We start from the raw sequence: 27,570 nt of genomic DNA, 5'->3' as shown, positions 1-27,570 counted from the left end.
GCTCGCTGTTACTCTTTGACTTTTTAAAGCAAGAACACTTACACTCTGAAAATAAAAACTTCTTACATCCGCATCAAATAATGTTAAAACGTTTGCAATGTCACATTACTCCTCACGGCCGCCCGTGAACTCCACAGCCCCCACCACCCGCCATGACAGGCACCTCCACCGCCGGGGATTGGGTGGGGAGAGCTCCCTCTCTATTGGCCGTCCCTCTTCCCACCCTTCTCTCCTATTGGAGGAGACTGCCGGATGGGTGGAGACACTCACTGAGTGGCAGTCACAGCAGCGAATCATGGTGGAAGGGCAATCGTCCCCACGGCCAGCGGTGCGGCCAGAACACGCTGGAGCCAATGGGAAAGGAGAGAGGGGGAGCCGGCCGGGCCGGGTACGGGCCGAGCGCAGGTATTGGGGGGGGGGGGAGTGCGCGGATCGGGCGCCAGCTGAGGGGTCTCCGCTTGAGTCGGCTCCTTAGCGGGTGGGCGGGGGGCTCCGGCACGGGGCTGCCCGGCGGCAGCCGGCATCGCGCTGCTTGTGCTGCGTGCGGCCGCTCAGCTCCGCTCTGGGCCCGGCGTGAAGGCAGGGCACGGCCCGGCACGGCAGCAAGTAGGTCCGGCAGCTTTGCTGGCTCATGCTGGTGGGAGCTGCGTGGCTGGGCGCGTAACGTAACGCTTACATAGCTGTGTAAAGTAGAAAATCAAATACCTCTGCTTTCTCCGGGGCGGTACGCCTGCCTGGAGCGGCGCTGGGACGTGGCGTTGGGCCACCGTAAGGCTTCGGCTCGCGTTTTCCTTCGGTAAGCCTTCCATTCTCCTGCTGCCCGCCGCCAGCTCCGTATGGCGCGCCGGGATGCGGCCGGCCGTGCGCTCGGATGGACGAGGGCGCGGAGTCCTGCGCAGCGCACGGCTCGCCGGCTGCACGCCGTGCCCTTGGGAAGAAGAGAGAGCGTTGGTGAGCCTTAGAAAGCGGAGGGAGCGCTTCGAGTCTTTGCTTGGCACCTCCGGCTTTGTTATTTTTTGCGCTCTGGGGCAAAGTGAAACGTGAATGGCAATTGTAGCTCCTGTGTGTTTGGAGGTGCGTCCCGAGTGAGCTGTGATTGTAGCGGCATGCACGGCGTGGCTGTGCTTATTGGCAAGAATCTGGAAGTCTCTTCTCCAATAGTTTAGTGTGTCACTTAGGCTTTCTAAAAGCGTTTTCCTCCTCTTTGTATTTACCAACAGCAGCGATTGTTGTGGCTGAAACTTAGGAGAACAGGTGGGCTGTCAGTCTCGGTCCAGTTTGCGCTTGATCTAAGTGTAGCAAAGGAAAATGCTTCTCTCCATCTAATTATCATCTAAGAGAACAGCCTGCATAAGCAGGAGTTTAATACTCTGCTTGAGAGTTTAAATATTTTGCCAGGCAACAGCAGCTGTCTTGTGCTGTATTTTATATTGATATTTTTCACAGTGGATGAAATACAAAGTGAAGGATTTGGGTTTGTTGCAGCATAGCAGCATGAAAGTAAAAGGCAAGCCAAGGCTGGATTCTGATGCCAGTGTGAGTAGGCCCAGTTTCACTGAAATCCATTATGCTGTTTTATCACAACAGAGGAAAGCGGTCCCTTGCACAAAGTACATCTGCAAAGAGAGAATCAGTACCTCACACCTTTCTGTAAGCTTCACAGGGCTGCCCTAAAGCAGGACTTGCTGTAGTTCCACCACAGCTGCTCCATTCAAAGCAGTACTCAACTCCTGGCCTACTTTTTTTTTTTTTTTTTTTCCCTTTTCATCTTTGCCACTTTTTTTGAGGGTTTGGTCCTTTATCTCTTAAACATTTTACAATTTTTTGAATTTGTCCTAACAGTTTGTATCCATCCACAGAGGAAAAGGGGAAAACCTTGCCCAATATCTGTGACTTACGGAGTAAATTTGAAGACTGGCACTTGTCATTCCTGTCTTTTGGTAGACACCACTCATCAGTTGTCTGCATATAGATGCAGATATGATTTCTGCCTCCCAAGGATGCTTTAAGACCTTTTCTCTCTATCCAAAGAAGCAGTATCAGAAGAGTGTGTGACTTTGGTAATCAGGTGTTTTGTTGGCTTCCTTCCCATTCTTCAAGTGAGATCCTTGGGCAGACACTTCCTCTCCTTTCTTTTTGCTCAGTCTGTGCTCAGGGCACGATTATGGGAGTTGCCAGGCGGGTCCTTCTGTCCTTAAAGGAGAGACTGTGTAAACCAAGGCTCTGTGTGGCAGTCAGCATGGCCTTGGTGCCAGTTTGTAGTGTAGCCTGGGTCTAATGCCACCATTCATTCATCGACTCATAAGGGGGCAGTGGTGCAGCAGAAGGTCCCCTCCTCTGTAAGCCATTATCCAAGGCCCTTGCTTGGCCCAGCACTTGTTTCTTACCGTGGACACTGGCAGTGGGGCTGCTCAGGAGGCAATGTGGGTGCCAGTCCTGCTGAAACCTGGAAGAGAAATGCCCATTGTCTCTTCAAAAGAACTGGGTTTCTGATGAGCACCTGATATTTGTGCTATAAGCTGAGGATGGTGGGACAGCCCCTTTGGCACTAACACAGATTTAGGTCACTTTAAGGCAGCTGTGAATACAACTTCAGAGGATTTGTTGAGAGGATTTGTTGAGAGCCAGTGGCTCCAGTAAAATCCGTAATGCTTTGGAGGCAGTTTCACCTTTTGCTGAATGCAGAGTGCAATAAACAAGGGGTGGTAAAACAGAGTTCAGGTGTGAATCTGCCTGCTGATGAAAGTATTGTTATATTTCTGCCACTGTCCTTTCTGAGAGTGAATAACAGAATCTGTCTGGCACAAAAATGTCTGCCTGTAATATAACACAAGACTCTTCTTCCAAGTAATCATGAGGTTTAGTAATTAATGGAATATTTTTGCTGTTTGTTTTCAACTCTTCCAGTGGTCATGGCACGACTGTGATGTACCAAGTAGGCTTACTGGCTTCCGCTTCTGAAATCTGCAGCATTGCTTTGCTCAATTGTGTTGTGGTTTCTTAAATGTTGGGAGAAAAAAACCTTTAATGTTTTTGTTGGGTTGTTAAAACCTTAATACTGGTCCCAAACTATGAAAGAGTAAAATCTAATTTTTTTTTTTTTCCTTCTCTGGTTTCTTGACACTAGTAAGAAGTTTTAAGAATTATTTAAATTCCACAGCTCACAGATTTAAGTATTTTGAATCCCATGGCATGCATATTTTAACCCGTAGGCAGGTCTAGAAGTATGTTATATTTATATCGTTGCAATTATATGTATATGTTACTTTAAATAAGGCCTAAATCTTCTAAATGAACCAGAATCTAGGCTCTCAGCCATGATCTGTGAGCCCCCACGTGTTAAGTGGAAATAGCATGTTAAGCACCTGCAAGTGGAGATTTCTGCCTCAGTAAGACAAAAATCAGTACAAAAATGTAAGTGTCAGGCAACTTGCTCAGAAAGAACATGATATCACTGTAAAGCTGACAGGCCTGGTTTCAGGGCTGTCCCTGAATTTGTTTCCCATAAATGTACAATTTTTATCACCGAAAGAGGAACAAAATGAGAGGAAAAGGCTTGAAGAGAAGGCAGGGGAGGAACAGCTGTCTGAAGATTTGCTTGGGCGGAATGAGGTTTGCTTTCTAAAATATCTTGAAGGTGCTAGATGTGTTCAAAGTTTTGTGAAAGAGCAGAATCTCACACTCCTCCCTCTTTTCATCCCTTGAAGTGAATTTTAGTTTCTTTAATGAGAAGCAAGAATCTGTCACGGAGCTTCAAGGCGTCTACTTGACCTCTCAGGCTCGCAGGTAGACAGTGAAATCTATTGGTTGACCTGCAAGTGCTTGATTCCCATGTGACTGTGTCCAAATCACATGGCTTCTTCAGCTTCCTTCTCTGAGCTGGATTAGTGGTCTGGTTTTGCTTATGGATGGGTGGCTGAGAATCAAGTGTCTGAAGCTGCTGCTTTGCTGAGCTGACTTAATAAGTGATAAAAGGAATTTCTGCTATCACCTCTCTTTAGAGCTTCCTGAAATCATAGCTCTAAGGCTGTTTTGTATTGGTCTCAGCAGGAGCAGAGCATACTTCCTCTCTCTGATGCCTTAAAAACAAAATAAAAAATGACAACGCAAACAAAAACCAGCTGTTTCTTTGCTTTCTGCACCGTGCCACTCCTTTCTTTGCTATTCTGCACAGCAATAGTGTGGAAAGAGGTCAAAAATTTCCAGCCCCCAACTGTTGCCCATCCAAGTAGCTTTGCTTTTAAGCACAAGACAACATGGGGGGGGAGATATGAGGCAGTGAGAAAGAAGTGGCTCACTTAAAGATCATGTCTTTCCCCTTCTTTTCTCAGCAGTCTCTGAGCAAAGAGAAGAACTGCTTCTGAAATTCATCTGGTTAATCAACAGTCAAAACAGGGAAGACAGAACGTAGCTCCTGCTTACTGGCTTATGTAAAGCTGAGGCTGCAGGTTACTAGGAAACTTCTGCTACCTGCTAACACTTGTAGGAGTGTTGTGCAAGAGCTGAGCTCTCTAACTTGTTTAGCAGTCAGCCAGCATTTGAAGTGAAATGTTGTGTGGCTCATGCAAAACAAATACGAAGCACTGAGAAATCTCTTTTGAATATCAGGGTGCTAATGGGAGAGGCAAAGCGTAGAGACAGAAACTACGAAAGCTGTGGCAGAGAAAAAATGCTAAGTTGACCACGTCCAGTTGGGTCAGTGCTGTGTTTGCTGTTCTCCCTAACTGCAAATGATTTTAACTGAATGGATTGTTGTGCCTGCTGTGACAGCAGATAAAATCAGCAACTAGCAGTCACAAAGCCTGCCTGCTGAAATTGTGCCTCTTTTTCAGGCTTCCAATTGTTTGCACTGCAGTATTTACTGATTCTCTTTCTTTTGGCTTTCCTTGTCCTCTCAAGTCTTGTGTAGTGCTTGGCTGAGCCCCTCCTGAGTGCTCCCTGTGCAAACAACGATGATCACGTTCATGAACAACTCGGACAGTGAGGATGAGCCCTGTAATGAGAGAACATCTCTGATGTCTGCAGAGAGCCCTCCAGTACCTTCCTACCAGGATGGTCTGCAAGCCTCAGAAACAAGGGAAGCACAGACACATAGGGTATGTATGCACCCTTCTTGGGAGTAAAGAAGTGAGTTATGAGGATAAATGTCGTCTCGTTACCCCCCTCAGTCCCTCCCAGGAGGCTGGCTTCTAGGATTGGCTATAGCCTGTGTTATTGCTGCCCTTGGCCAGCAGCTGTAATGGCTGTTCCTATTTCCTCCACTGTGACTTTCCCCCTTTTTACTCCTCATATATACTCCTCCCCTTTCCTTCCTTTTGGTAAAGATGCAAGCTTTTAATCAGGATGTGATGTACATATGGCTCTTGCAGGATATCCTTTCCAGCCTTTTTGTTTTGCCAGAAGTGTTGGAACAAAATCTAGTCCTACCACTAGTGAAGCAGCATGCTAAAGCAAGCACAGTGCTGCTGTGGGAGCAGGCATCACTCAGGCTTTTGTACTACCTTAGAATTTATTCTCTTCCAGTTCTCTGCACCTTGTCCTTCATGTGTATGTGTCAGTCTCTCTGTATATGCATTGAAGAGCCCTCAGATGTTCATGGTTCTTTATTAAAAACTCTGTTGCAGCCTGTTTGTAATGGAATTTCTAGTTGCATTGCTCAGTTGGTACCGTCTTATTAGGAACAAGTTGGTGTGCTGTGGTTGCCCACAGAAGCCTCAGCCAATATGATGGAATGAAGCTTTGAGCACAAAGGACAAAGTCTTACGTATTTGCTAATTCTTCTTTTCAGAAGAGGCAAACAGGTAGCAGCCGTAGCCCAAACAATGTTGCTGATGAGGATGCGTCTGACTCGGATGTTCGAGTGAGAGAGAGTGCCTTGGAAAACGAAGAGGAGGAACTGACTCTGAAATATGGAGCAAAGCATGTAATCATGCTTTTTGTGCCTGTCACCCTTTGTATGATTGTTGTCGTCGCCACCATAAAGTCAGTGCGCTTCTATACGGAGAAAAACGGGCAGCTGTAAGTGGGGTCTTCAAAACAGCCTCTGAGTACATAGGATCCCTAGTATTGCACACGTGTTCCACGCACACGCATCTGTGTACACAGAGTGCTTACCTGGCAGGCTGGGGGAGCCTTTACACAGCTACAGGTGGCTGTGTAAGCATACCAAGACCTTACAAAGGTGAACGCAGCATACTTTTAGTAAGTTTTTTTTTTCTGTACCTGCGTTACACTGATTCATTAGTGCTGTCATTAGGCATTCGCCTGGGAGTAGCATAGTAATGAAGTTGCTTCATACTGCGGTATAAAAGACCCAGGCTTAACTCCTAGTCTGTTCACTCAGTGGCTGGCAGCAATCAGGGAATAGCATGTTCATTTGGATGAGTGTCTCATTTCCTGATGACGTTTTTGTTTCTTAAAGACTCATGGTGTGGATACATAATTCCATCTAGCTCTTGCTGATTGTGTCCAAGAGTGTTCCTGGGGCTGTAACTGCACTTATCATGTTGGGTAGATAAATGGAATCAAAGAAAAAGGGGGGGGGGGGGGGGGGGCGGGGGAAGGGATGTGATGAAAAGGAGTAAAACAGCCTATGACACTGGGTTCCTTTTGCAGAGCAACACCTGGGATGTATCCTTGTCATCATCATGAAGAGGGTCCAGAGGCATGAAGTAAAAATTAGTGGCCTGGAGAGAGATTCTTAGTCACTTACGCTCTCGGAGTTTTTCTTTAGAGCTTTGCCAGCCACAGCTACTCTGTAGGAATACGCTTTTGTTAAAAACAACTAATCTTTAGTTGATAATTAACTGGAGCCCGGCCCCTTCAAAGGATACATCTCACGTTTACTGCCCTTGGCAGTCATATTTCCCTTTCTTTCCCTCTGTGCACACAGAGATCTGTTTTTATCTTAGGGCAATTATTTAGAAGAGAATGTATGTAATTCACATGTCTTTGCTTTATATTGCAGGATCTACACCCCTTTCAGTGAGGACACCCCATCTGTGGGCCAGCGTCTCTTGAACTCGGTGTTGAACACTATCATAATGATCAGCGTCATCGTTGTAATGACTGTGTTCTTAGTTGTGCTTTATAAGTACCGCTGTTATAAGGTAAAGAATTCATGACAGAGCCTTCTCCACACGTATTCTGTAACCGTGTTCAAGTGCATGCATGTCAGTGAGAAATTAAGGCACCACATGGGTTAGTGCACAGCTTAGTCATGGCAATAATGTCATTGTAGAGAAGCCTTTGCTAGCAGTGGTAGAACTCTGCTCCAGAGTCTTATTTTGCCACAAATGTTAGGATATTGAAACAAGGCCTGTTACTTGTGCTAGTCAGATCTAAGTATTCTCCACACAATCAAAAAATTTGGCAGCTTGTATTTATGGACTAAGTTGTATTGTTCACTGCAAATGCCTTCTCTGAAATTCTGGATACGCTGTGTAAAATTCTGGACAAGCTGAGTTAGTATTATTCTTGCCTGTGGAGGTACCAGTGGACGAGAAGGATGGAATGCAGAATGAAAGATAGGGTGAACAGCAGCAACTGACTGTCTCTCCTCCTTCACCAGCTGTGGGGAAGGTCTTTGGAAACTGGAGAAGTGAAAAAAGAAAGTTGGACAGTGCAAAGTTCTGTCAGTAATGCATGCAGCGCTGCAAACTGTGCAGTGAGGAACAGCCCCTTCAGTCACTGTCTTTTTTTACCCTTAATAGTTCATCCACGGTTGGCTAATCCTGTCCTCTTTTATGTTGCTGTTCCTCTTCACCTACATATATCTCGGGTAAGTAGAGATGTTGCAGGTAACCTGGCAGCTCACAACTAACTCTTTCACCTCTTTGACAATAATCCCCAACAGAATGTCTTTCCCCTTCTCCAAAGTGACCTTTTTTTAAAAAAAATGAAAGACGAAAGACTAGTTCTTTAATGAACAATGCCTGATTTTTACAGTACATACTCTACAAAATTCACTGGGAAGTGATACAGTGAGCATAACATGAACTGACTGAACTTTGTTGTACAGAGGTGCCTTGATAACAACTCAGGAAATACAACTCAGGGTATAAATTGCCATTATCCTAGGATATGTTATAAATTGTTTTAAGAGTTGTCACGACAAACTGGTTAGGTGGAGGTTCCCAATACATGCTGTCAGTTTGTGTGTAGCCTCTGAGAACCAAATGTAAAGGAACTTTATGTGCTAAGCTGTTTCTCTGATTTGTCTCACTTTATCCTCAGGCTGTATCTCTTCAAGCTCATTTCACTGCATCCAAGCTTAAAAAGAATAAAGTTTCTAGCTTTCAGTTTATATATTTCTAATTCATTTCAGTATTGAACATCATAGTTCTGGTGGTTTACCTGCATTTGACTTCTTAGCTAAAGACTGTCATATAGCCTATGTTAAATCTACTTTTGAAATGTGGCCTGCTAAAATCCTTGGAATCACCTCAGGATTAAGGCAGCGTGGTCCTTGCCTGCATGCATAGGGTGTCTAATCTCCTGTACAGGGAACAGAGAGTTGAGAACACCAGCTGGCTGCAAAGCAGGTTCCCCTCTTGTGATGAGGCCTGTTTCTGTCCTGCTTCCTTTTGGTGTCATAGTAGGCTTGTTTAACTACAGCTAGTGAGATGCTTTTTGTCAGGCTTTTTTGGTGGTTTTTTTTTGTTTTTTTTTTGTTTTTGGCTCAGCTGAATTTCCCTCTTGTATTTCAGTGAAGTGTTGAAGACATACAATGTGGCCATGGATTACCCCACAGTTATCTTAATCATCTGGAATTTTGGAGCTGTTGGAATGATTTGCATCCACTGGAAAGGTCCCTTGCAGCTCCAGCAAGCATATCTCATTATGATCAGTGCTCTGATGGCACTAGTTTTTATTAAATATTTACCTGAGTGGTCAGCATGGGTGATTCTTGGTGCAATCTCAATTTATGGTAAGTCCAGGTTGTGAATCTCAAGGCTCATGGAGAAGTTACTCTGTGGCAATCTCATGGCTGTATGTATAATTCAGAAAATGACTTTATCATGCTTAGAGCTTCAGAAAGAGGCAGGTGGGCAGTTAAGTTGATTCCCTGACTTGTTCGCTTGTTCCTGTAGGTACTGTACTTCTACCATGTCATTCCTTCCTTAGAGTGGAATGCTGACTTGAGGAAGTGCTGAACCACATCTAATTGGTTGGCAAGGATGGTTGGATTTTTATCAGTAGCAACCTGATAGTCTTGCAGGCTTCAACTGCCAATTATGAAGAAATCATAGATTTTGGTATGAGTTAAAAGTTTGAAGGGAACCTGCAGAACAGGAGGTATCTGCAAGGTAACATTTAGATTGGTGAGGAGCTGTGACAGAGAGAGAGAGTAAGCAAAGAGGAATTGGACCAAAGGGCTTGATTCACCTGAAAAACAGACTTAGTGTATGTAGTGACAGATTGTAGAACATGAAGTACCCTCAGTCCTTGTCTAAACTAACTATTTTGTGTAATCTGGTCATCTACTTTCATAGAAATAATGTGCTCTCAAAAAAATAAACAAAAAAACAACTCTTAAGTATTAACACAATGAAAACTCTTAATTGTCATATTAAGCCTTGGGGATGGTAATTAAGTGAAATATGTCTTTAGAGACTAGCAGCTGGAATTACACAGAGTGGCAGGAAACTCTATGCAGAAAGTCATCCAGTAAATACTGATAGATGCCAGTATGAGGCATGAATAGTTTTTCAAGTAGTAGGAATGTAAAATGTATTACAGCTTAAGATGAGATTGTCTGGCCCCTTTCTCTTTGCAGATCTGATTGCTGTTCTCTGTCCTAAGGGGCCACTGAGAATGCTGGTAGAAACTGCACAGGAGAGAAACGAGCCTATTTTTCCTGCATTAATATATTCCTGTGAGTAAGATCAGAATATTAATGTTTTTAACCACATTAAAATTGCAGCCATTTTCTGTGTCAAATCAATAAGCACTATTTTAGTTACTTCCTTGCCTCAGATTAGTGTGCATTTATGTCCTGTAACACACTGTGGAAGGCCTTGTTTATCACTTATAATGGTATTAACTCTAATTAGCTGCAGCAGGGGCAGGTTTGCCTTGTGAAGCTGAAGCATTCAAATGTTGATTTGTCTTTCCATGAGTACACTGCAGAACGTGCCTCTTTGTTCTGCATACAAAAGCCTTGTGTGGACAGCAGTGTTTGCAAAGTTATTTAGTTAGATGGTGCCCTCTTAGTACCCATATTCTTTCTGCACATGCTTTATAAACATACTTTAAGTGTTTAATGAGGTTCCATCTTTTCCTGTAGCTTTCTCTTTTGTGCACAGTATAGATGGAAGTGCTTAGAATGTACTTGCTTTGTTTTTTCATTGTGTTGCTGCTCCCTTCAAGTGGCTTTATGCAAATATTGCTCTGCAAACAAAATCAGTCATCCCTTCACTGGCTTTTGTAGGCTGCTTAGCTGTGCCCTTAGCTGTCTCCTGTACCTTTGTCCACAAAGGCATTTGTATGCTTAAGATTAGGTTAGGTAGAAGGTAGGAGACTTAGGAATCCCAGGATCTGGGCTCAAGCGCTTCATGGGCCTCAATGACTTCCATTACATCTTTCTTAAGATGAAAGGGTATTTCCAAACATCGGGTGCCATGCTGAGGATGCCTACGACTTGGCTGTTACGGTTTTTCAAGAATTTACTGCTATATAAATGCTCTTTTGTGTTCCAAGTAGAGGTACTGTTGGCTTCAGCTTGGAATGGAAGTGAAACAGAAGTCCTTTTTATTTGAGATTCTGTTACATTGGCCTTAGACAACCTAGATGAAGCCTCCTAGTTGTTTTAGTTAACATACAACAGTTTCCTTAAAGTAGAATGCAATTCAATAAATAATAAATACTGAACCACAAGTTCTTGTGCAGAATGTCAGCGTCTCCATTGCAAGACCACATTCTGTGGATATCTCTAGATGTAAAAACATCATGTTGGCTGAGCTTGTACTGGAATAGCAGATGCTGTTTGCCTTGGCTCTTCTGTTAGTTTAGTTTAGCTTCAGTGAAAACAGGAAGACTGATGTACACTTAAATAAAAAGCTGATTTGAGTTCCCTTCCACTGATCTCAGAATGGCTTGTATCCCTTCTTAAATTAGGGATCTCAAAAATAAACCCACAAACATTCTTCAGTTGTTCTTGGGACCAAAACAGAAATTGCCCATATTTTGACAAGAAAAATAATAACAAAGAAAAAGGCAGAAAGAAAACCAACACTGAGCTCCAATGTGTCCTTCGCTTGTGTGGTTTACCTTTAGCAGAAGAGGGGGAGTATGCCATCCAACTTAACCTCTGGTTAGATTTGTACTAGCACCATTTCCTGTGCAACTGTTCCCTTTGAACAGAGACAGAAACCAGGACGAAAACAAAGGAGATGAGGACCCTTGTTTTGTATTTTTGCTTTCTTCACCTATAGAGAAGACTATACTGACTTGTGCTCTAAGACTCTTAAAAATTGAACAGATACACTGTCTTAACTTGCTCTGACCTTGCCTTCTAAGGAACTAGGGAAACAGGGAGCCAGTAGCGTTTACAGGGGGAAGTGTTGTCAGCGATAGCTAAATACTTAACTGAGCTACAGTGACTGGTGTTCTAAGCAGCTAACTTGCTCTTTCTTCTAGCTGCCATGATGTGGACAGTTGGAATGGCAAAACCAGACACAGCAGCAAAAGGACAAAGCCAACAGACATGGAATGCAGGTATGCTTGCATGTCACTCTCTTACGTGGAGCAGTGGCCCTTAGAAATAATACATGCATTTGCGACTGCAAGCAAATGCAAGCCCTTGAATCTCAAAGGACACGCTTTTTTGTAGTATTGCTACATTAGTTGCAGAACTTAATGCTGCTCTTAAAATCTCCTCTTTGAACCGGCAGCAAAAATTATTAGATGATGTTGGGAGTTGCAGTATTCAGGCTGCCTTTATTCAAACTAACAAAAACCCATCTTGAGATGTACTGAAGTCAAAGGTGGAAGTGGGTTCTGAGGTTTTTGTTTGTTTAACAGCTTTCAGCTGGTGATGGTTAATTACAGCATAGGCTCATAACAATAATGCCAATGAACTGGTTAACTTGAGTGCATTTCAGCGTATCGTGTTCAGACAACTGCCATGAAACAGATGTGCTCTAACCTAGCTCTAAGTTCAATCTGGCTTACTCTGACAAAGAAAATGGACATTCTAACTATTACCCTTGGGTAAAGGTTTGGGTAGTTACACAGCAGTAGCTGATGTGTTCAAAATTTACGTTCTAGCTGGTACTGTGTCAATTTGTGTGTCACTGCTTATACCCTCTTAAAATGCAAATTAAACTGCGCTTTGGGAGTAATTGAATAAAATCTGACTTCTGGTGTTGCAAGTATTTCCTATTTGGTCCTATTGCACTTCAGAGCAGCTTTTTATGCTAAAGAAATACATTGCATTCTGAGGTTTAATAATGGAACATACTGCTTATTTTCAGGCTGAAGTAGCTGACGTACAACAGACCACGGGGACACAATCCTACTTTTAAATCTAGCACAGAGCAGGAGCAAACTATACTGTTGGGTTTACTGAATGCATCAGTGGAAACTCTGTGTGTCCCAAGTCATGGTCTGCTTACATCTGCAGTGGCAGCATCCAGTCAGGCTGACATGAACTGGAAAGTTTGTATGAGCACTTCTGAAAAATATGAACTGTCAGCTGGAGTAATGTCTCACAGACTAGATGCTTCTGAAAGCACATGGGAAAGGTGAAAGCTATTGGTTAGACGTGTTTAACAGGATTAAAACAAACAAACAAAAAAACCCCAACAAAACTTACCTGTGCATGATCAGCCAATTCCAACGTCAATGTGATTCAGGGCAGAACTTTTCTCACAAATGGCTGTTCTCCTAGTCATCCACTTGTTTTTTGTTGTGCTACCTGAGCACCTCCACCCTAAAGAAGTAACAACATGGCACAATGTGTTAACTTTACTCTGTTTCACTTGTCACATTAGCCTGAAACTGCTGTTTGTGCAGGCTAATGTGACAATTTGATCCAGAGATTGAGAATTGAGGTGAAAACTCCCTTTGTCTTTAATAACTGGTAGATAAATACTTAGTTTTGTGCATTTACTCACCTGTTTAGGCCATTGAGCTCCTGGATAGCAGCCAAGCAAGCTGTGAGCATGCAACTATCAGGACTGTTCCAAATAACAACATGCATGTTTTCACCAAATACACTGAATGTCTATGATTGAGCTGGTTTGTTTTGTTTTTTTTTTTTTTTTTTCCTTCTTGGCCTATGTTTGTGGAACCAACAAGGAGATGGGAGAGAGAACCACAGTAGCACTTCACATTCAGACTCCCAGATTTTGGACACAAGGAGCCCTCCTCCCAGCCATCCCATCACTTTAGAGGAAATGGAAGAGGAGGAACGTAAGAGAAGCTTGATACATTGTTTTCAGTGCAGTCAGGACCGTGGCCTGGCATTTTTACTCCTGGTGGTTAACACTGTAACTCATTTGGGCCTAACTGCAGTTTATTTGAAAAGCTTTGACTTGCTGAGGAACTAAAGGACCTATTCCAACTCTATTACTTACTGCTACAGTATCTGTTCTGAGCTTGCGGTTCCAGTGACATGCCTTTGGCTATGCAGACAACTTAAGCAGTTCCTTCTTCCCCTTGCATCCCCCTCCTTTCTCTCTCCACACTTCCTCAGCTGGAGGGCAGCACAAGGAAGCGCCTCTGAGAATTAGGTTACGTAAAAAATAATTGCAGAAGAAGAGTTGGAAGTCTTGGCCTCCTCAGTAATCTGTGGAGGTAATCCCTTTTAAAACCTCTGCAGAATGCAGAAGGTTTAGCTTGGTTAGTAGCCAGGACTAGCAACCTTCACCTGGTCCCCAGGGGACAAGACTTGGTTCAGGAGGAAGCAAAACAGGAGAAATAAGACTTGTTTTCTTTTCCCTTCCACTTGTAGGAGGTGTGAAACTGGGCCTTGGAGACTTCATATTTTACAGTGTGCTGGTTGGGAAAGCAGCTGCCACACCTAGTGGAGACTGGAATACTACACTGGCCTGCTTTGTAGCCATTCTCATAGTAAGTGAGCAAGTTTTTGAAACTGCCATAGTCTTACTTAGCATAGCAGTATATTGCCTACAGCTAAGGACAAGTACAAACAACTAACAACTACTAAATCACTCCAGGTAATGTCCTGGGTACTCAGGTGAAAGCACCCGTGGATTTCCTAGCTCAGCACTCTGTCTATGAAGACAGGCTTTAAGTGACTTCTAGGAGAAGCTGGGTGACATAGGCTGGGAGGGAGGACTCCAGAGCAGAGCCAAATGTGGAGATGGTGTTGGTCAGACAGACTGAAGGAAAACAGCAACAGCTGAACTGCTTGCACGTTTGCTTCAGTGTTAGAGACTGGGGACTGGGGAAGCAAGAGTCAATATTATGAACTCCATGTAGTCAAGGAGGCTAACTAACTCCCTTTTGCTAAGGAGAACATGATATAAGAGGATGAAGGCATAGTTCATTCTTGTGTTTGAGCTGGGGAAAAAACAAACAAACAACAAAAAAAAAAAAAACAGAACATAAGGAGACTAAAAAATCTATAGAAATTATGAGTAAATACCTGCTTAAAGACTCAGGCCCTCAGGCCTGGCAGATCTAATGACTATACACTGTTGAGCTTTCACTTAGGCAGAAAATTATTAATAGTAACTAGTTCTTTATACCAGCATCCTTGTTGAAACTAAGAAGAGCAGTGGCAGGAGTTCTGGGAGACAAAAGAAAATGAATTATTGTGTCTTTCTTGAGCTTCCATTTCCATAATTAGGCCTCAAGGGTAGAGAAATACAGTGACTCTCAGGAAGAACATGGCTCAGAGAGCACTAGAACTAGAAATCTAATCAATCAAGTAGTGTGTTGGCTACCTTTCCTGACGTGTCCTACCTCATAGGTCAGAGATGCCTATACAGTTGCCTCTCTCTGTATCCTCAGGTCCAGCACAGGATCCCTTTTCTGTGGGAAAGCACTCCTTATCTCTCAGGCCTTATACCCTATTCTGTGTCTTTTACGGTGCTGTGAAGTTTGTTCTGGTTTCTTCTCAGTTTCATAATTCTGGTGCTATGTGGCTTTCTGGTTCCAAAACTGTCCCTGCAGTGTCCAGGCAGTGGGCACATCTTTTAATTACACTGTGGAGTAGGTGTAAGCCACATATGGTCCACGAAGAGTGTGAAGAACAGAGCCATAGAGTCAGTTGGATTGTAGCCAGCCATGCAGCCCAGAAACACTGATTTAAAAATAAATAAATAAAATCCCACCAGCTGATCCCTAGCAAACGGATTTTTGGTGGAGCCCAGCGTGAACGTTGTCTCTGAAGTTTCATCATCATAAAGGAAGACAAAAGGGCTCAGATAAGAGAAGTAATCCATACCTAAATATACTAAATCCAACTGTACTGTATATCCCAAACCTTCAAAAGCTTCCATATGTTTTCTAGGAGATGGATTTTGGCCTGCTACGAAATAAAAGCAGAATTCATTTCTTATACTAACCAATCCAGTCAAAAGAACAGCAGTGGGATATCTTTTGGTGATTTTTTTTTTTTTTCTTCCCCCTAAGAGACCTTGAAATGTGTGAAGGTGGTACAAGTATGTGCTGCTGTGTGTTAGAGCCATCCAGTGAAACTCCTTGCAATTCAACAGGACTACATGGTTTATCTGCTGGTTCAGTAATTGGTACAGAATGGTGTAGAACAAAGTGTAAAATAATCTGAAAATAAATTAACCTCTCAATATGTCAGCACAAGCTGTTTACACTAATTTCTGGAACTGTGCTCCAAGATTGCTGAAGAATATACTTGGCCAGCTGTTTAGAAAGATGAAGATGTGGGGAAATATATCTCATTTCATTGGTAGTTCAGGCAGGCTTCAATCTCTGTACAGTGTATCTAGCTTCCTTATATATGAAATTGTTACCAGAGGTATGTTTCTGGGCTTCTTACTTTATTTCCTTGTGTTTTTATTCTCTCTGGCAGGGTTTATGCTTAACTCTCTTATTACTGGCTGTTTTTAAGAAAGCACTACCTGCTCTTCCCATCTCCATCACCTTCGGCTTGATCTTTTACTTCTCAACAGACAACCTTGTGCGACCGTTCATGGACACCCTGGCCTCCCACCAGCTGTATATTTAGAAGAAGAGGGAGTTGAAGAATTCTTTTTAAGCTTTGCAGTGAAGTATGGTACACCGTTTGGAATAAGTCATAACGTTTTTCACCTAGTGCCATATATTTGTAAGGAAAACAGTAACTCTGTGACATGATGTGTACTAAAAAGCTAGCAACATGTTAAGCTGAACTTTTTCACAGGACTCCTAACTCTCGGACTCCAATGGAAAGCCTGGCTCATTGCAGATGTCAGAGCATTACTGAAATGTTATTTAATGTGCAAACTGGCTCTAATGAGCAAGGAAAACAAAACCTATATGTAATGTGGGGTACTGGAGAGATGAAGGGTCTGATCTGTGCTTCCAGAAGCTCAGGCGTTCTAGCCTTGGAATTGCAGTCAAGTTTTGCTGTGCTCTGGAGTTGTTAGCATTTCACACTTTTGAAGTGTTGTGTGCACGTGTGGTGAAAGTCAGTCTTGCTTGTAATTAGAAAAGCACAGCAGTATGCAGAGAGCAGTGTCACACCTCTCTGTGAGCACTACACTGATGTGTGATGCCGAACTTTATGTTAGGCTGTGTAATTGCCCGTTATTTCTCTTTGTTCTGAGCCTAGTGAGACATGGCTGCCATGGTTCTAGATGAGATTTCAGCAGTAGGATGTCTGAACATCAGGCTTCTGTTTCTGAGTGCATCCACCTGGGCATCTAACAGCTGAAGACAGGGCTGACTGTTAAGCAGATCGGATCCTCAGCGTGGAAATCTTTGCACAGCTCCCAGTAAATCAGTTGACCTGTAACTTTTTGTGTGTATCTTTGGTCTCATTTCTGTACATTGTCATAACTATTCCACAGGAGGACTTACCTTCCCTCTATGAAGAGGTCCTTTGATGCTGACTGAAGCTTGGTTTACCTAGTTTTTGGTACTGTTGTTTAAAGAGCTTTTATTACAAATTTTAAAATAGCTATTTAATGTAAAAGGAACTCTTTTGAAAATAGTGTCATAATTTGTATCAAAATACAGGGGTGCAAACACCAATCTGCTGTGACATTACATAAGGCACCACTAATGCTGGAAATGTTGACACAGCCTCAAGTGACTTCATTTAAAAAAAAAAAAATCACACTGCGTGTTGCCAGTAAAGAAAAACAGGTCTGACTCTATCCTTACTAGTTATTCCTTCCAGTTATTACTTAATCACTGTTTTCCTCCAGATTTTAAAAACATTTTATTTCTACTCTGAGGGTCATTTTTAGCAATAGTTTTGTGACTTCCTTTTTTCCTCTTACTTGAGTGTGTAACAAACAAGCTCTGTTTTCTTTGACAGCTGATCAGTATCAGTGTTTAAAATTGTAACATTATGCAGGGCTTTTTGAACAATGCAACGTCACTGAGAGATACAGAACTTCAGGTCTGAGAATCCTTTTTAGATAAGACTTTGAAGTATGCCTTTTTAAGATAATGTTTTTTTCCAGTAGACTTCTTCAAGGTAATCTACTTTTTGATATTTTAACAAGAACATCAGGTAGGTGCTTCAAACAAATCTTTAAAAAGCATGTAAGGTGTCTTAGTTTGGACAAGTTCTTAATTTTTGCTCTTGGTTTAGTTTGCTATTCTTGCTACTTACATTTGCAATGTTTGAATGTAAAATTTGCAGACAACTAATTATTACTGATAGCTATTTTCCTTTGGAAACAAACTATCTGCTTGTTTTTTAAGGTTTATATAAATTAGTTGTTCTTTTTCTTTTTTATGAAAACAGTTACGGGGCCAAATCAAAATACAATCACTTGCAATCATGATTTTATATTTTATACTGCATGGTGTAGATGATGTGAAATACTTTATAACTAAGAAAAAATCCTGCTTGGCTTAACAGGGCTGTAGCATATTGTTAGAAGTAATTTATTTTTCTGGAATTAAGTTGATATATGAAGGAAACTGGGTGGATCCTTCTTACTGAAGTATCATTAATAGAGCTTGAGTTCTATGTAGATTTGTGCTTACAAAGACTGGCCCCTGAGCAAATTCTGCGTAACTTATAAAATTTAAAAGGTGACTGAGCAATGGATTCTGTCAGTGCAACTAAATGTACTTGCTTGGTGAGTAAAGGGGTACATTGTGTGTGTATATACTGGAGTGGTTCTAACTGTGTAAATGTTCATATGTATTTACTAATATATATTCACTGTGAGTGTGTGTATATGTATGTATATACACACATACAAGAGTTTTAAAATGATGTCGAGTGATCTCTCATCTCATTGGACATTTTCACTTGTGTATAAAAGTGAAGTTCTGCTCGTGGTGTTAGCGTTGCACAGGATGGCACAGGATTTATGTTATGCCCTTCAAAAAGGATGAACTGTAGCCTAGGGGCTATGTGAGGAATGGGCTCAGTGATCTTGCAACTTGAGTGAGCGTGTGTGTGTGTGTAGCTAAGTGGTTGTCTGTCTCTTCTGTGCACTCACTTATTTCACCTTGCTGCATGCTCTGCTAAACTGCAGATCAACCTTGGAGAAATCCTAAATACTGCTGTTGATTTGCCTCCATGAAAATGTACGGCTGTCAGGTAGGTTAGGATAACTACCTTAATGTAGGTGCCACTCAACAGCTTGAAGTCCTATAGATGCCATGTGTTTGTATTTTCCTACATCTACCTATCAAAGCTTCTTTCTAGTTTAGGATGAGTGTTTCATTGCATCCGGACTAAAGCATAGCTTGGGCATAGAACAATCCCTAATGTGTAAGACTGAAGCAATATCCAGGAACAAAAATGCAGTGGTAAGCCTGCCTAATGCTGGGGGATATGCAGCATTTAGTGCCTTCCTTCATTTCCATCATATTGCTACAGACTTTCTATTATTTCCCACTAAATTCAAGATGTTTGAAGTTGATATTGTCAGCTGTCAAGGAGTTAAGTGAATATGAACTGTTTTTTTCTCCTTCATGCGACTCATTTGTTTGACAGGTGCCCAGGAGCACATTTTTGGGAGGTGTCAGTGCTCAGTACTATTTATCGCTCAGTATTAAAAAGATATAAATAAATCCAGACTATGAAGTGGAACTAGCTAAGCTTCTTGATATAGAAACCTGAGCCAGATTTGGGGCCAAGCAGTGGGAGTGGAAGTTTTCCAGAACTGAGAACTGTTTGAGTTCGATCGAATGCAGTCTGAACAATGTGGCAGCTTCTAGGCCAACTCAGGGGTTAGGACAGCGCAGAAATAAATGGTGTGAAGCCTGGTGCTCCTTAACTGCTGCCTTGCAGGGTCTGAAGAATCAGAAGGAGGCAGAGTAGGGAAAGCTTTAGGTCTATTTTCTCCAGTGTCTCTGGTTGGCATGAATTCAAGGAGAACCTTTACTCATCCCAGCATAAAATCTGAGCAACTCTACAGCTAACTTGCATTTAAGAAGGGTAACAGCAAATGCAGAAAACCAATCCAACATTTTAACTTACACAGTACCTGTCCTCAAGCTTTACAAAGCTAAATATAAGCAGTTAGAATTCTCCCTGACTTGGTAGAGCTGCATCTAATTATGGAAGAACTCAAGTCATTATTCAGAACTGACGTAGGCAGGGCAGGGTATCTATGGCTGCAGGTAGGTAGGCAGTCAGGGTTATTTTTAAAGCCACAGCTTTGATGTACCAACAAATAGTTAATAACAATAAAATGATAATAGTGCAAACAGGATTATTCCAGCAGGATCTCCTTGCCCCTTTACCATTCGACACATGCCATCTCTTTAAGCCCCCACCAAATACAGCTTTTGTATATTCCTGGAAATCAGAGCTATTCTTACTTTCCAAATATTGTGCTAATAATTAGTCTCACAGCAGTTATATGCAGGTTTCAAGAGGCATGGAAACTATTTGATTTTCTTCCTTAATATGGAGGGGAAAAGAAAAAATCTGTGATTTTTGGCCTTCTGTGATTTGGGTGAGCAAACCAAGGACCAAAATGGCAAACACTGACTAATTTCAGAGAATTCATCACGCAGGCAATCTAAACTCTGGGTTGTGAGGAGAACTAACAGGGAACAGAAATCCAGCAAATGCTTTTGGCTATAGAGGCTACAATCTGCACACTTAGCCCATGGATCAATACAAGGTTAGAAGAAAGAAAATATACCTGAGGCATAAGTTAGATTTACGAAAGAGAAGTAGGGTTTCTCTATCCAGGATTATCATAGCAGTGCAGTTATAGTTTTAAAGATGGAAATGAAGGGAAAATCGGGGCTAGAAGGGAACATAAAGCTGCATCCAAAGCACTTATCTAAAGGGTTAAGTTACCTTACTTGCTGTCAGTGTGTCTCTGTGCTTTTCAGTGCCATCATGAAATAAAGTTCTGCTGCAGAGAACAGAGATCTGTCTCCCAGGAAAGGAACTGCCCCTTGTGTTGTGAAAGCAGGCCACCAATTAAACTAGAGTGACAATTCTCAAAGTCCATGGAGTGGATGGCACAGAATAGTCACTTGCTTCATCATTAGATTCTGTATCTAGGGGGACTGCTGAAGTAAAGGGACACCTCTGATCCCACACCCTGGGCTCCTCCAGGCTAGCAATTCCTTTGGTAACATCTGAGAGTTCACTATGGGAGAGTGAACCTGTACTGCTGGTTCTTGGTGCTGCTGTCCCTGAAGGCAAGCTCTTTTCACAGTACACAGCTGCAGTGCATGTTGAAAGTATTCTGCTGTGCTTCCAGTGAGCCTTTCCATGTGCTTCTTTAAGAGCCAGGCTTCAAGAGCATGACAGAGCAGAAAATTACCTGCAGCTTTGTTTTACAGATAGGAGTTGAAATATTTACTGTGGGTCAAATGAAGGGCTTAACCTGAATGTCTGGACCATTTCTTGATGTGTCATTCTTTCTAGAAGTGTTAACTGCTAGAGTGCCCCCTCAGCTGAACTCAGATATGTGTCAGTCACTTGTGAATCCTCTTCTCCAGCTGTGATCACACAAATATAGATACTAGAGATCAGATTACATAGCCTTTCTCAGCTGACCTCATGTGTAGAAATCAATAGCCATAACAAAGCAGGAAAAGGGTCAGTCAGCACCCAAAGTTAGCAGTGATTCAGCTTGCCCCCTAGACTGACTACTAAAAGTCAACGGTTAGGACTCTGTGAATCACCTTCCCACAAGTGGGCAGAGTCGAGGAGATTGCCTGTTCGCCACACAGGTGCTCAGAAACCCCCCAGCTTGTCCTCTTTCCCGTGTGCTCCATGCTGTGTGCTGGAAGACCAAGGCAAGGTGCCAGGAAGCCAGAAGGTGGAGCAGCTGTTGGGGCAGTGAAAGCAAGCGCACTGTGTTGAGGCTGAGTCCAGGCTGGGCCAACACGGTGCTGCAGCCATACTTTACCAAAGCGGCTGTGTTTGGCAGCAAGCTTTACTGTTAACCACCAAACTGCCACGACTAGTGCTAATTCTTAGTTTGGTCTAAGTTCTCCAAAACCTACTGAAATGTTCCAAAACAGACCCATTTCTCCTGTATTCTCCATCCTGTCTTCCTGTTTAGATTGAGTCTGTGGAAACTCTTCTAGATGACCCTCCTGTCCTTCATCTAAGAGTCTTCAGAGTGGCTAAATGCAGGTGAGGGACGTGCTTCTGTTTGCCTAGCTTCAAAATTAGTTTCTGCGTTTATCTAAGGAGTGAATGGCTTCACTAGTTATTATCTGCACAGTGAACCCTGCCTGGAAGCTACAACGAACTGCCTTTTCATTCTGTTTCTGCAGGCTCTGCTGTGGTACGTGTAAAATCAGTTAGGTGGCAGGAGGAAAAGGCAAAGCACGTGCTAAACTACACAAGCAAATGCAGATTACAGTGAGCGAAAATAACGGGTCTTCCTAGCCTAGGAACAAAGAACTACTGTCTTGAAATAAGAGAAGTTCTTTACGCTGAGAACTTCCCATCACTGGATGACCACCCCAGTGATACTGCAGAATCCCCCATCACAAGGTTTTTGAGATGCAGTTGCTCAGAGTGCTAGATAATCTCATCTGGGCTCTCTTTTCTCACAGAATGTTGGACTTGATGATTTTCCAAGGTTCTTTCCAACCTGGGCTCTCTTATGACTAGGATTAATTGCTAAGGTGCCAGCCAAATGTGCTATCCCACAAGCAACATGAAGATAAGGACTAGTATTGCTTTCTTACATTTAGTGCTCTTTGTGCAGTCTTGTCACCTGTTTCTGTCCTTCTCTCAGCACCCTACACCCCCACTGGCTCATCTCCAACTTTCCAAAGCACCCGGTGCCCACTGCAGCCACGTGGCAAAGTTTGGAGGCAACAGTGGCTGGTACGAACTACAGCCAAGCAGTGTGGTGGTAAGTGTGGTGTGCTGCAACTTTTTCCAGCCATCCTCTGTCAGTGAGGAACATGTTTGTAGCTTTGACTTGTTGTGTCTTGTTACCACCCCAGCTAGAGAATAACAACTACTTCTATGTTCTTTCATAAAGTAAGGAAAAGAAGATACCTGCATGTAAATTTCCACTTTGAGAGATGTTTGCAACACTTCTCCCAGTGGGAAGAAAACTTTATCTGATAGTGAGAATGTGTGTGTGCTGGGGAGCAGGGGCAAACCCTGGTGAAAGATTAAGAGGGCTGTGATCTCTCTCACATCCCTGAGCAATCTGGGAGGATGCTCTCTAAAATGCCTCTCTAAAAGAGTAGACTTGGTATTTATTCCCTGATTATTAAAGATAATCCCAGCATTAGTGGGCCTGCCACCACTTCCTATTAGAAGTCAGTACTGTATAGTAAATTGCCTGGAGCTATATAGCTCTAGCAACTAATACTCTGTCAAAAGCCCCACTGTATATAACCTCACAGTCCCTGCCCACCTCCTCCTAGCAAGGGATCTCAGCCTTCCAGCAGCCCCACTGGCCTCCCCTGCCTTCTCCAGCCATGTAGAGCAAGGCTGCTTGCTGAGAGCCCTGGACTGAAAATAGGGGGTGGAAGTTCATGAAATACCTGTCCCATTCCCTGCACTGCATCTTGGTCAGAAAACATTTGTTGCGAGAACTGACATGCTGCCTCCTTCCAAGAGAGCTGAATCATCTTGGAATAAACTTTTCACCAACAAAATGAAATTGAGCCTTGTCTCCTTCCCTTTACAGCGAGGGGAGAGAGAAAAGAAGGTCAAATACAAAGAAAGCTTGAGCGTTTGGGGGTGAAAATACACAATTCAGGAGTCAAAGCATTCCAAAGTGCTATAAAAATAGCTCATCATTTGGATCCTATGATGATAGTGGATGTGCATCTGCCAGTGATTGAAGTCAGAGGGATCTCATTTCTTTACAAGGCTGTTGCTCTCATTCTTGGCCATAAAGCTGTGTAAATAACATATGGTACAAACAGCGTCACTGAAACCTGCCAAAGTTTTGAAATACTTAAAGTCAACTACTGAAACCAAGCCACCTGTCCAGTAAGTTTTCCTTGAGCTGTTCCAGTTCATCATCATTGCAGCATTATGTTGATGGAACGCCATAAACCTATGTAGGCAGATACTACATTCTTTCTGCCCTACAGAAACTTCCTTCTAAAGATGAGTGAACACAAGGTGAAGTTTTCCAAGATGTAGCTTATCTGAGCTTCGGTGGTTAGTTGGAGAGGAAGAACTGACAGAAGCATTTCCAAAGTAGTTTTTGCCTTGTGGTTAGCTGTGTGAATGTGGGAGAAGGATGGTGACGCATATTTTATTGTGGTCAGAGAAACAGCTTGGGCCTGTCCTGTGTCTATGTAAGAGGATTTCTGCGCGTTCTCCGCATAGTCCTGATGCTCATCAACCTGATGACAAGACCAATAGTTGCTTAATTGAAAATACATTAACTTTTTTTCCTTCAGGTTAGTTGTCTGATTACTAATTTCCCATTGCAGTGGAACCCTTCTGACTGCAGGGCCCAAGGATCCTTCCAGGCTCCGATTCTCTAACTTTGTTTTTCTGAAGTTGAGACAGCCTGACCAATTCCTCTCCTACACGCCTGAGAACTTGGCCCACTTTGCACAAAGCTCTGACAGAAGCCAGCTTTTCCTGAGTTCTTCAAAGCAATCAACATCAGAACTGGCAAGCTTTTTTTTGGGTGTTCCCTGGCATTCAGTAAGCAGTGCGCTGCTAGCTGATGAGCAAACAGACTTCCCTCAGAAAACAGCAAGCAGGAGGAGAAAAGTAACCTCACCCAAGGCCTGACAGTGAGCTTGCTGGAAGTCACATTTAAAGAATCAGAGTCCTAGATTCTCTCTTCCCCATGTTGCTCTTGCTGATTTTACTGAGACCTGCAGCAGAGCTGTTTATCCACCTTATGAAATTACATAATTAAGCCCTTTGTTATGAAACTGTCAACAGGCAATACAAGGTAAAGATATGATGGCAATGCTAAAGCATCTGCACAAATCCATAACTTCCAGCTGCTACATCAAGCATTCTCTAGAGGTGCTCACATTTCTGAATAAGACAGCAAATACATTGAAAGTTGACTGAATGTAACAATATTGAATAAGATGTGAGAAGCAAATGAAAGCCATAGTACCAAAGATAGACTGCGGTTGAGTTCTTATTGCATCTTCTCCTTATAGTCCAACAAGAGACTCTTTAAACTTCCAGAACTTGATTTTTCACAGAACTGCTCGAGCTTGCTCTGTCAATTTAGATCTGCATTGCACAGATCTGCAAAAGGATACAAGAATCTAACACAGAAATTACACGGGATTTAGACACTGAAGTACAAACTCACGTAACAGCCTCATTCTTCTTCACATCATACTGGAGGCCCTGAGGCATCAATGGATGCCACAGTTTTTAACATGAAACATACAATCAGAAGGGGTGGCCCGGACTGACCTCTACTGAATTCACATTCGCATGTCCTACCTCTGAAAACAGTTTGCACGAGGGAAGACAGTACATTTGTCTGGGATTTGGAAAAGATGGATGAGTACTCTATTCTCATTGCTGAGCTTTTCCATCAGGTATAGCATAACAAGCAGTAATAATAATATTTGTAAGGTTAGAGGGCAGAAGGCAAGAACATGCGTAACAACTAGAATCTCAGTGTGAGGGTGGAATGCTTGAAGTTTTCACAAGCAAAGAAGGAAGCTGAATTTGGATCTTTTAAAGCCCATGGGGGTTGTTAACCACTAGGCTATTAAATAAATCACTGATATTTGACTCCTTGGTTTATTTCTGAAGTAGTTTGCCTCTCCTTTCTCCAGAATCCAGAACTATAAATTTAATTATTGGTAGCACTAAATATTGATTATATTTTATCTTTTGCCGTTACTCTGCATGGCGACCTTGCAGGACTTATGCCATGGCTCAATTCTCCCTGTGCACTACGTGCAACATTTGCCTTTACATTTAAGATCGTGAGCACTATTAGTCAACCAAATGCCACAAGTTAGCCTCTGGATTACAGACTTTGAATCCTGGGTGTCCTGTTCCTATTCCCCCTGCAGAACTAAATGGTAACAACAACAAAAAAGTATGAAGTATAATTTCTGCCAGCTTCAATCCAGTTTTTTAATCCCAATTCCTTCCATTCCAACTTCCATGGAGAACGGTCTCTTCTCACTTCTTCAGTCTAAGTATAGAAGTCTGCCTTGCATTCAAATACAAGGGGTCTTTTAAGGATGCAGGAAGCCTGGCAGTAGAAGGTGTGATACAAATTAAATAGCAGCTGCAAGAATGGTTTACCACATGGGAATGAAGTGAACCAGCCAGGCCTGTCTTGGAAAGATGGGGAGAACTTGATCCTTTGCTTGTTCTGCCTACATCTCAAACTATGACAGCGTGTTCATGCAGAAACCCATGGAATTCTCTGTGCTCAGCACAGTGAGTAACGTATATTTCACAATTAATGCTGAGCTGACGCAAATTAAGTGGTGTTACACAAAAACTTAGAGCTGGCATCCAAATTCAGTACAGTTGTAGATGAAAGAGCATACTTTAAAGAAAGATATCTCAAATATATCTATTTCCAGATGAGGGTAAAGATTATCTTTCTTTTAGGGAAAAAATAACAACAGTTAATTCATATGTATTTCTGGAGACGTCAGTACTGACTGTGTTTTGAGACAAAATTCTCAAGGCTAGTGTCTTATTAAAGCCACATTTTAGCATCACGTAGCATGTCTCATCTACATCCAGTTCTCAGACATGAAAGCATTGTATTTTGCCTTTGCATTTCAGACGTATCGTGTCTGTGCAAGGCCTGGGTGTATTGCAATGAAGCCAATAATGCACCTTAACCTTTTAAGTTCAAATTTAGCCTTTCTAGTACTGACCTTCCAATCTGGATAGCAGCTGGGTGATAAGTTTTATTAAACGTACCTGTACTGTAGCTGTCTGTTCAGTTCTGGACAAGGAGCTTCTCACGGCTCAGGGCTTGGGATGGATGCTATTCTTTTTTTATCTAAAACAAAACACATGAAGGAGCGTATGTAAGGTTGAAGCAATATTTAATGTGTTTATGAATACCGGCCAAATCAGCAGCTGTAAGTAAGGGCTACAAGTGCCCCCTTATAGTGCAGGGAGGCTTGGAACTAGCAGATGGACCACTGGCCAGCCGTGGGACTGAGCCCTGTACACAGCCGGCTATGAAATGTCCTTCAGTGTGCATTTCGGGTTGCTGGTTAGCTTACAGCCTGAGCCAAAACAAGCAATTAACACGTCTGAAATTAAAGCTCAGGGCTGTTTGTTGGTCACTCCTGTAAACTACGCTAAGACTGGAGGACACCTACGAATCCTGTTTAAGAAGAGGACTATTTAAGCCTCATACCTTGTGCAAATACACCGCCGCGGTACCGCAGCCTCGCAGCACGCGCACTGCCGGGTTATGGGCCGTGCAGGAAAGCTGCTGACCGCAATCACCACAGCGGTTCCGGGCAGCCCCGGGACAGCGCGGGAAAGCAGCCCGTGGGGAGCAGCGCCGTCAGCCAGCGCGCGCCCCCACACGAACGTCTCTTCAGCACGGAGCCCCGCCGAGCGGCGCTGCCTGCCGCACTCCCGCCACAGCTCTGACGGGAAACCGCCATCCCCGCTGCCTTTCCCGCTGCCATTCGCTCCCGCAGCCAGGCCCATCCCAGGCGGCCCCGCCCCGCCCTGCCGCGCCGTGCCGTGCCACACGCGCCTCGCGCCCAGCGCCCGCCACCGCCGCACGGACCTCACGGGCCTCACGTCCCCCTGCAGCCGCCGCGCGCCCCGCCCTCCCCCGCCTGCCATTGGTGGGGGCGCGCCGCGCACGGGCTCAGCACGCTCCTCGCGGCCCCTTCCGCCGGGGGCGGGGCGAGTGGTGCGGAGAAGCCAATGAGAGCGCGGAGGGGGCGGGGCCCGAGGTCGGACGGAGGCCGGGGTCGGACGCGACGGTAAACAGTCGCGCGGGGCACGCGGCGCGGCGCTGCACGCGTGGAGGTGGCCGTGTTGGCCGGCGGCAG

At 43.5% G+C, this 27,570-nt stretch overlaps 2 protein-coding genes and 1 long non-coding RNA gene across 9 annotated transcripts in view; 2 read left to right on the top strand and 1 right to left on the bottom strand.

Annotated features, from left to right (window-relative positions):
- Window positions 1–257: 257 nt before the first annotated feature.
- PSEN2 (presenilin 2) lies at window positions 258–18,388 on the top strand. Of its 5 annotated transcripts, none has more exons than XM_085218919.1 (11): window positions 258–405; window positions 4,900–5,096; window positions 5,789–6,018; window positions 6,968–7,109; window positions 7,713–7,780; window positions 8,709–8,929; window positions 9,779–9,877; window positions 11,641–11,718; window positions 13,306–13,416; window positions 13,958–14,076; window positions 16,022–18,388. In XM_085218919.1, exons 2-11 carry the CDS (start codon window positions 4,953–4,955, stop codon window positions 16,175–16,177), a joined length of 1,368 nt encoding a protein of 455 aa, XP_085075045.1. In that variant the 5' UTR covers window positions 258–405; window positions 4,900–4,952; the 3' UTR covers window positions 16,178–18,388. The 5 variants fall into 5 exon arrangements, with proteins under 5 accessions (XP_085075045.1, XP_085075041.1, XP_085075042.1 ...); XM_085218915.1 differs by having other exon boundaries at window positions 13,303–13,416; XM_085218916.1 differs by having other exon boundaries at window positions 283–388; window positions 13,303–13,416.
- Window positions 688–27,442, bottom strand: LOC109365868 (uncharacterized). 2 transcript variants are annotated; one of them, XR_014881869.1, is made up of 4 exons: window positions 27,300–27,442; window positions 26,468–26,549; window positions 12,818–24,805; window positions 688–2,446 (listed from the first exon to the last, which is right to left on the bottom strand). It is a non-coding gene; the product is annotated as an uncharacterized LOC109365868 (long non-coding RNA). The 2 variants fall into 2 exon arrangements; XR_014881870.1 differs by lacking the exon at window positions 688–2,446 and having other exon boundaries at window positions 5,589–12,934; window positions 24,669–24,805; window positions 27,300–27,441.
- Window positions 27,439–27,570, top strand: part of COQ8A (coenzyme Q8A) — a 34,426-nt gene continuing 34,294 nt past the window's right edge. The window contains exon 1 of one of the 2 annotated variants that reach the window (XM_085218912.1): window positions 27,439–27,570. The gene's annotated coding sequence lies outside the window, so the exon portion shown is untranslated. The other variant, XM_085218913.1, reaches the window with a different exon arrangement.

Source organism: Meleagris gallopavo, chromosome 2 (genome assembly GCF_905368555.1).
Source record: "Meleagris gallopavo chromosome 2, MGAL_WU_HG_1.1, whole genome shotgun sequence".
NCBI classification, from domain to species: Eukaryota; Metazoa; Chordata; class Aves; order Galliformes; family Phasianidae; genus Meleagris; species Meleagris gallopavo.
This window is presented reverse-complemented; position numbering and strand designations above follow the sequence as displayed.